Source organism: Typopeltis vanoorti, chromosome 17, assembly GCF_054136105.1.
Source record: "Typopeltis vanoorti isolate ZY-2024b chromosome 17, IOZ_Tvanoo_1.0, whole genome shotgun sequence".
In the NCBI taxonomy this organism is placed as follows: Eukaryota; Metazoa; Arthropoda; class Arachnida; order Uropygi; family Thelyphonidae; genus Typopeltis; species Typopeltis vanoorti.
In genome coordinates this window covers 9,568,414-9,577,616 of record NC_143565.1, presented here as the reverse complement: position 1 = coordinate 9,577,616, position 9,203 = coordinate 9,568,414, and the positions used below count along the sequence as shown (strand labels likewise).

Here is a 9,203-nt window from a genome sequence, read left to right as displayed (position 1 = left end):
TCTGCATTCCGAGACGTCTTATCGCCAACAGATAGAAATGGTATATTTGAGGATCTGATTTTATCGCCTGGTGTGAAACGACATCCACGTTTGATGGAGGCCTGAAGTGGCTTGAAAAAGTTGGTGTTCGTTCTCAAAAGTAAGGCCTTTGGATTACATAAAATATAAGAAAAAGGAATCCCTTCGGATTTGATAGAGCGAGTCACCATTTGTATTAAAGGCAGAAGTCTTGTGTATTGAATTGGTGAATTTGCGATTTTATTAACTTGTATGTTGTCATCAGATTCCTTCAGGACTGACTTCAGTTTTGCTAAAGCAAGCCAGATATCAAATACGAAACGTAATGACGATGAGGAAAAAATATTTGCGCAGTTTTGGGCAAGAAATTGCTACACAGATAAAACAAATTATCGCTGCATATTTATGTCTTGAATCAAAATGGTTTGGCAATGCCAATGAATCGTAAATACTGACGTCTCTGTTGTCGTGGAAAAGCTTTTTATTCCGAGATATATTCGCATTCGTTTTTACTTGTTGATGTGCTCACTTTGGTAGGCATTTTTAATCGCCGTGATTTCACTTGATAAACCTGTCAAATATTTATTGAGGTTCCACTTGTTTCTTCTCTGAAAGTGAGTGTTGACATTCTGCAGGTTTCTGTGACAATTTTATTCAGTTTGAGCAGAACATGATGCGAATGCGTGTTAACCCTCCATACACCTAAAAGGGGGCATTCATCTAGTGGTCGTTTGGTCACACCTCGTAGAGAAGCCAGTGTTTATCAGTCTTTTCACAGAGGGTAATCCCTTACTACACATTGCACCACCACCTCCCAAATTCGGTCTCCTGTGTCCTGTAGTCCAAATCATTTCATGCGATTGGCTTTAAGTTCTAGTAATGTCCTCTATACAAACGATGAACATTTAGAGTAATACGACTTCAGGACTTTTTCTCAAGCTTAAATAGTTCAATCGATTTTTCAGAAAGGAGAGGTCTTGAGAATAGAATTCTTTCGTAATCTCAGACTTAGTATTTCTTTGTGCAGAGTTCAGGTCAATGTAGGTTGGTAAGTTGAAGTTATCAGTGGTCCTCTCGACAGCTGAAGGTCGGACAATCTCTCTAAAAGCTCCTTCAACCATGTTTTGAAGGTCTTTCGATTATATTCCTCTGTGGCTGCTATAGAGCATCTGTTTTCTGTAATGGTTACTCACAATATAAATGGGTGGGTGCTGCCTGACCTCTTTTTGTGGCTTAATGGTACTTTTTTGTCTGTACTATTCTGTTCTTTTTCTTAATTTAATATGAAAATGTGTATGCAATTGATCACGTGATTTTAGTTATGAAAATAGTGTGGATTTTCATTGTTCTGTTTCCCGTTTTATCTATTCATATATTTTAGCAAATTTATGTAAATTTTTATTTCCATAAATTCTTCGCAAACATATTCAATACATTAAGTTATTTCTACACATTTTTTCCTACAAAGTAGTTCACAGTTGGTCTAAGAGACTTCAAAATCTTCTGTCTCCAGACATTCCAAGTCCAGAAGAGATTCAGTTGTGCGTATTTGTATTCATGCATTTTCTATGGGAATTCGATCATCAGGATGATGATTCCTTGAAATTGTCTTTTAAAGAAGGCTTCAGACCGGTACAGAAGGATTCCAAAGAGTTTCATAGTACCTCTCCCTGACCATCTGGAACTCTTCAATGTCCTCAACATTCCTGCACCCTAAAGGAAGAAACAAAACCATCAACTATCAAGGAAGGGGACATCTCTGCGTATATTTAATAGAGCTAATTAAAGGTGTTGCTATGTTTGATGAAATCTGGATCATTCATCCGAATGCTCACCTTGGACTTACCGCAGTTTTCTCCTTAGAAGCAACGTTGTATATCGTTGTCTAACGCCTTTTATTCCCTAACAGGGAGTAGGCGAGGCCTTTATACCCTTTATAGCTTTTGGACTGAGTGTGCAGTTCAATTTCCACTGGCAGCCAATCAGAGATAGCTGGCCAATGTCTATCACTAATTATAGGCGGCTACTGATGAAGAGGCCAGCAAACAAGTGTTGCCATCTCTTGGTACCTAATCCTAACAGGATATGTTATTGTCTGAAATAATGTGGGTACTAGGGTCGATTTTCTTGACTTTACGGGACAAAAAACCCTCTTTCCCGTGCCAGAGATCGACTAACTCAGGAACCGGTGGAAGAAAGGCTTAGAAAAAGTTCCTCCAGTCGGCGACTAGACTAGAACTTAAGTGTAACTTCGAGCGACCAAGCGCAGAGGACGCAAGCTCCATTTCCACTGAGCTACACTGGCCATTATGAATGAAATGTTTCATGTAAATATTACTGTTTTTTATTTTAAATTTTAATACATGCATTATGCGTTTATCAGATTAAAAACAATTATTCTTAAAAATCATCATAGTTAAAAAAACTAACATATAATATTTTCATTCTTAACATCTTCGGTTTTATGGCATCTAAAAAGATCCCATACTGACAAAGCAGATTTCTGACGTAAACTTCCAGGACCTCCGCACCACACCTTCTTTATCCATAACTTCATCCATTCCTCATTCCATCCATCCTTTTGGATGAATATGAATGTAAACTCTTTTGAGAAGCTTTTTCTTTTAAAAATTAAAAAAAGGTGGAAATGTTGTTCCATCCGCACAGCACGACAAACAACAGAAAGTGGGTTTTTTCGTGAACACAAGTTTTAACAATCTTTTTTTTTTATCTCTGGAGTGAAGAGTCTTGTTCGGGGACACATCAAAAGTCAGAAGCACTTCATCCGTATTAACTATCTGTGAAAGTTCAAAATTGTCTTATTTTCTAGCATTTATGATGAATCTGTGAAACTCAATTTTATTTTTGAATTCATTTTCATCGAATTCATTGAATTTCGCTGGTCCATCCGCTTTTCGATAATCAGTTCTTAGTGTCTATTCTGTTGTCCTCGGACTGCTGAGTGCCGACCTTGAACTTACCGTATTTTTCGACATGTCAGGAGAATGTTTGACATTCCCTGACATATCCTACTCCGGACCATTTGTTGCGTTTTATTACTAATTCAATGTCCATTGCTTTTGTTTACTTCGTTATCCAAGTATTATTATTTTTATATAACCAGGTTATTCCAAATGGCTCTTTCCATTTTTCTTTGTGTCCTTTTCAGTTTCTCTGGCTATGTTCTAGTCAGACTCCAAGTTTCACTACCATAGATCGTTGTTAGGAGTACACGTTGGTTGTAGATCTTTCTTGTTTTAGGAAATTTGGAAAATTGCTTTCAAATATCTCTTTACAATGGTTAAAAGCTTCTCATCCTGTTCTCATTCTACCTGACATTTTATTATCAAGTTTTTGATTGTTTGTAATGATTTCTCTTAGATGTTTACACGAAGTCATTCTTTCAACTTATCTTTCATTAATTTCAATTTGTATCCGCAAAGCAGTACTTTCACTGTATATTATTTTTCATTTATCGATGTTTATTTGCATCTTCAGACTTACTCCATGAATTAAGTATGAAGTGAAGTCTAGTCTCGGGATTATGATATCTATATAAGAAACACCTTGATAACTTGACGCCTTCCTTTTAAATACCGAACATTTCCCCTTATTCCTGAACATTCATGAACTGTTTAGGATACTAATGCTGTCTTACCTGCAAGCATCATGGTTCTGTTAGTCTCCCGTTTCAGAATATCCAGCACCATCCCGGCCCCTTTTTCTCCCTGTAAAAACAACAGAACATTATTCATTGCAGCCACTACAACTATCCAAAACAAAAACGCTTAGTCGAACATATTTGAAGGGATTTTTCACAGAACGGGTGTAAACTGTGTTCAGACAAAATGTGTATTCTGGGATAGGACTCATGCACAGAGGGTTAAGGAGCTATCCTACACCATCACACACATAAAGTTTACGTACGTTTTGATTAACTGTTCTCATGTTTATACTCACGTCGTACACAAGTCCCCATATTGCAGGCCGACCTAAGAACACTGCCTTAGCCCCCATAGCAAGAGCCTTAAATACGTCGGTCCCTTTCCTCACCCCTCCATCCAGATACACTTCAAGAGGTCTGTACTTTGCTGCATACACAACTTCGGGAAGAGCTTCAATCTGAAAAAGAATTAAATCATATTGTTGGAGGTGTTTCGAAATGTCCTGAAAATACTATCATTAATAGCGTGCATGGATTGTGGATGATACTTACAGTGGCTGGATCCATGTCCAGTTGTCTTCCCCCGTGGTTGGATACCAGAACGCCTTTCGCCCCACTATCGGCTGCTAAGCGAGTGTCCTGTCCTAGGAGTAAAGAAATTAAAGTGTCTTTATTTTTATTTAATTTTTATGCAGTGTTTGCAATTAGTCCCTTTAATAATAAAATCATTAACAAGTAAAAAAACGACACTTATATTATTTGAACAACCAATTCAGAATTCAGTTGTGGTGTTCAGTTCGCTAACTTAGATGTACATTTTAGTTTGATTCCACCAATGACGTGCTGAACTCAATGGTGTCGTATAGCACGTGGCAAGCAAGTTTTACAAGAACACATCGCAGTTGACATCCCATTGACTCAAAAGCGGAATTACTTTGTATTTCAGAAAAAAAAGTGTTGCGGTTAAAAACAAAGAAGTAAACTTAAGATTGATTGTCACCTACTTGTCAGAACGCCTTTGACCACAACTGGTAGGGATGAGACGGTTGTCAGCCATCGAACTATTTCCCATGTAGCTGACGCATCGAATGAGGAAAGCAATTTTTGCATGACTTGCTGTGCTGGAGCATTTCGCATTCCGAAAGCTTCCGCATATACAGGCAATCTGTATGATAATATAATATTTAAGTAATGATAAAAAATCAATTTGGCGGAAACTACTTAAATTCAAAAATACGCATTAAGCAAGTTAGTTGAGAAAATAACAATCAGTTATAAAAGCAAATTTTTTTCAGAGGCCCAAGTGAGGCATCTTATTCATAGGCTTTGAAAGTGGTGTTAATCTACAGGAAATGCGCCTCCCGATTATCTTAGGTATATTTAATCAACAAAGATTATAAACCTCCAGATTCATATACAGCCTATACTGAAGCAGCCAGAAATAGTTGCAAAACCATCAAAAACAGGAAGAAGTCTGACTTTGAAAAGGCTAAATGTAGAAAATTCCTCGCTACCTGTACAGTGGGTCCTGCTTCCATTCTATTTAAATGGAAGGCAGAATTCTATTCTCTCTCTCTCTCTCTCTCTCACACACACACACACACACACACACACACACACACACACACACACACACACACACACACACACACACACACACACACACACACACACACACACACACACACACACACACACACACACACACACACACACATCGGATCTTTTGCTAGTATCTCATAGACGTTCTAGCTCTTTACACTACCCCCACTGCTACATGAACAACATGAACAGCAAGAGCAACAGTTGCTCAACATTCGCTTCCAGCTGAGTTGACTTGGTGACTTATCGAAGGCAGTATTTATTATCTTTTCATCTACGTCAGTTGTGGGACAGTATTTTCCAAAGACTTCAACTTCCAGTTCTTCAAAACGTATATCAACAGTTTACTTTTTCTCTTGAACCTAATCCCACAAGGTTTGTGACCTTTCGGTAGTAGAAGCAGTTATACTAAACAATGGCTTGCTTTGGTTTGATTTAATGAAGTTATCGTGCTACTTACTTATTCCTTGGTATCCGTTTACGTGTGGGTGTGCAGACACCCGCGCGTATGGTGCGTGCGTTTGTGAGGAGAGAGAGAGAGAGAGAGAGAGAGAGAGAGAGAGAGAGAGAGAGAGAGTGTGTGTGTGTGTGTGTGTGTGTGTGTGTGTGTGTGTGTGTGTGTGTGTGTGTGTGTGTGTGTGTGTGTGTGTGTGTGTGTGTGTGTAGGAGATTAAATAATAAAATTGTAAACAGCCGCCTCAGTTCGATTTCTCTCCTCAACGTTCTCCTTTGACCTTTCCTTACCTCCCAGATCCTTGAAATAATTTCATATCTATATCAAAATCCTTCTTACCTTCTTTGTTCCCCCGACCGACATCATCGCAGCACCCAATGCAACTGAACTTTTACTTTGTTACCTGAACATGGGGTGTTTTCCTACACATCGCACAGTTGCAGATGCTTTCGCCTAAAACCCTATTTTAGAAAATAAAGAGTCACATTTCCTATTAATACGCAACTCCTTCCATCTACTGATTATTGTTGCACATCCAAGTCATTCAAAATATATATCCCAAGAGAAAAGGTGCACCTCCCTAAAAATTATTAATTCTATGGTTAGTCAGAAAACATGTTTACATTCCTCCAGGAATAAAGACTGGATATCACTAGAGGAGCACATAATAGAACACCTTTTAGGAATCAACAGTTGCTGCTAGTCCTTGCTAAATGGCGTTTTTCATCTCCAAAGTACCCATGGTATGTCACTGGTCATCTCATTAAGAAGTAAGAAGAAAGATGAGTCAACCCCAACCTTGTTTTATAGGAAGCAACATGAATCTGCAAATATTCGGACCCTGAAGCTCAGTGTTTTAATACACTGTAAATTCAAAATATCTCTTACTGAACTCCTCCCTTTTTTCAACCATATCATCTGATTACTTTCCAATAGAATGAAAGCTGCATTCAAATCATTTCAACAGCAGTAAAGGGTTGAGGACAGGCAGTGCCAAACCACAAACCAGTCCTCAAATCATTGCCACGACCTGAGACTGTGCAACTCACTTGTTGACAGCAGCAGTCATAATGTTTTTTAAATAAATTATATTTCATGGTAAGCTTGCAACTGTGATAATAAAATAATCGTTAAGAAGAATAGAAAGTTATACAAGACTAGAAAAATTTAAACATGCTGAAAGAATTAAACTAAACACCAATAATGGAAACAACAAAAAATACAGAAACAAATGAAAGAGCATCTGGAACGAACGGCAGATAGAATACCCAGGAAGATGAAGTACAGATCAAGTGGTCTAAGTGTCACAGACCGAAGAAACCCTCCTGAGAACTAACAACCGTAATGCTGATGACTTTTGCCTTTGAGCATAATCGAATTCGATATGCTAGTCATTGTTCCTTCAGTACCATCTACCACCACCATCACAAGCAAAGATATTTGTTGAAAACGCTTTCCAAACTTTGTATATTTGAAATAAAAATGTTCTAAAATTTTGTTGTGTTCTTGACTCGAATTCAGGTGACCTTGGTGTCTTCTCTCAAACAAAAGAATCCTTTCTGTATGCATTTTAGTGCAAATAAGTTAGATATTAAAGACATTAAAATAAAGACTCTAAAACAGAAAACCTTGTTGTTTCTCCTAGTACTGGGAATCTAGGAAAAAGATTATTGATGGTTAGGTTTTCTTAATTGCCAAGACTTCAATAAATCCATAGGTGCACGAATCTTATTGCTTATATTTCTTTACCTGACGTGGTTCGGCAAGACGAAGTTGTTTCTCCTATCGTTCACTTTATTGCCAATGACCGGCGAGTCTGAAGTCAAAACGATTGCCTTGAAGTCATTCTTTTCCGCCTCCCTAACAATATAAAGCATTGCCTCGCGGTTATTCAACGGATAAACCATTATCCAGCGAATGGCTTGAGGGGCCGCTTTGGCCACATCCTTTATAGACGTAGTGGCCACACTGCTCATGATCATTATGGTTCCAGCATTTGCAGAAGCTACACAAAAAGAAAGGAAAACAAGTTGAATGCAACAAGAGAGTCTTCTGACACATTTATCTCACGTTTATGTTTTGGTAACCACCTACCTTTTGCAGTAGCAATCTCTCCTTGCGGGTGGAACAGCGCATGTAGAGCCGTTGGAGCAACACCCACTGGAAAAGAGATCTCCTCTCCAAGCAGGAAAACAGACATGTCAATATCGGCTACATTATGAAATAGGCGAGGGCGAATCCGATACCTGAATGACAAGAACAAAACTTTCATCATTTAATAATCCTATTAGAAGTTTAAGAAGTCGTGTGTGTTCTGGGAAAGTATTGATATAAAACATTTAAATTAACAATGCCAATTATTTGATATGAACATTATCAAGTGCTACATTTTGGTAAATTCGCTGTTAGAATGATTCACCAAACTACGTTGATGACATCCAATTACCTGGAAAAGGCTTCCACGTTTTCCCTGAGAGTAAAGTTGTTATCAGCACCATCGTTTAGGTAGTCTCTGATGGGCGGGGGAAGAACTGCTGTAGCATAGCTCTGAAAGTCTTCTACAACCAGCATCTGGCTTGGATCTGGTCGACTAGAAGCAGAAATATATGCATTATGAAATACACCGAGGGCGAGAAACTTTTTTAAATGGTTTCCCAACCATGATCAAACAGAACATTGTTCTACCAAATTATAGTAACTGAAGTAATAATATTGATGCAATCGTCTATCTTTTATTTTATTTTGTTACGAAAATCGCACCCACAACATTCATGTTATAAAACTATGAAGCATTAGCATTACTTTACTGTGTGCGGGAGTCACATTCAACTTTTCTATGGAAAGGCATAAGTTCGAAACCAGGTCTCACAGAGGGGGCGTTGTTTCTCCTTCTGTAAAACATGGAAACCTGCTGGAAGTTACCACCTTACCAATACAATACATTGAACTTGACTACATAGGCTTATTTGATGATTATTCACGGAAATGTTAGAAACACTGCGATTTAGTTAAGGCTAAATTGTGGTTTAATGCAATAGTTGATGCATGAGTGATGTTAGCTTGCTCCACCTTTGCAACGAGTTTCCTGGTGTTGTACTACCTTACCCCAGTCCTGAAGATACATTCAGGCGCAGACTTTGTTTGCTCACACTTGGATAAAGGATTAAACTAAATTTATTATAGTCTAACCAAGTGAAAAATAAACTTTCAACGTCTTTCTCTAAATCCAGAGTAATTTAATAAAAAGGTGGCACACCGTCTGGCAACTCTTATAGGTAGAGATGGCCTTGCTAATGCTTCTGCCTGGTATCTCCAGGATGCGGTGATTAATATACCTTCGGAGGGTAATGGATAGCAATGCTGTAGCCAATGAAGTTCTAACTGAGGCTGGGCTATTGCTCTTACCTTCCTGCCACGATCAGAGCTTTAATAGCTCAATAACACCTTATCCTTACACTGTCCTCT

General features: G+C 38.3%; 1 protein-coding gene across 1 annotated transcript in view; it reads right to left on the bottom strand.

The window, feature by feature from the left end:
* Nucleotides 1-3,653: 3,653 nt before the first annotated feature.
* The window catches only part of LOC150097130 (2-Hydroxyacid oxidase 1-like), a 34,456-nt gene continuing 28,906 nt past the window's right edge, over nucleotides 3,654-9,203 (bottom strand). Inside the window, exons 3-9 of the mRNA XM_090407592.1 lie at nucleotides 8,185-8,328; nucleotides 7,833-7,984; nucleotides 7,488-7,743; nucleotides 4,687-4,847; nucleotides 4,235-4,326; nucleotides 3,979-4,140; nucleotides 3,654-3,746 (exon numbers count right to left, since the gene is read on the bottom strand). Coding sequence (XP_090263718.1) covers nucleotides 3,654-3,746; nucleotides 3,979-4,140; nucleotides 4,235-4,326; nucleotides 4,687-4,847; nucleotides 7,488-7,743; nucleotides 7,833-7,984; nucleotides 8,185-8,328 — 1,060 coding nt within the window. The remainder of the gene's footprint in view (nucleotides 3,747-3,978; nucleotides 4,141-4,234; nucleotides 4,327-4,686; nucleotides 4,848-7,487; nucleotides 7,744-7,832; nucleotides 7,985-8,184; nucleotides 8,329-9,203) is intronic.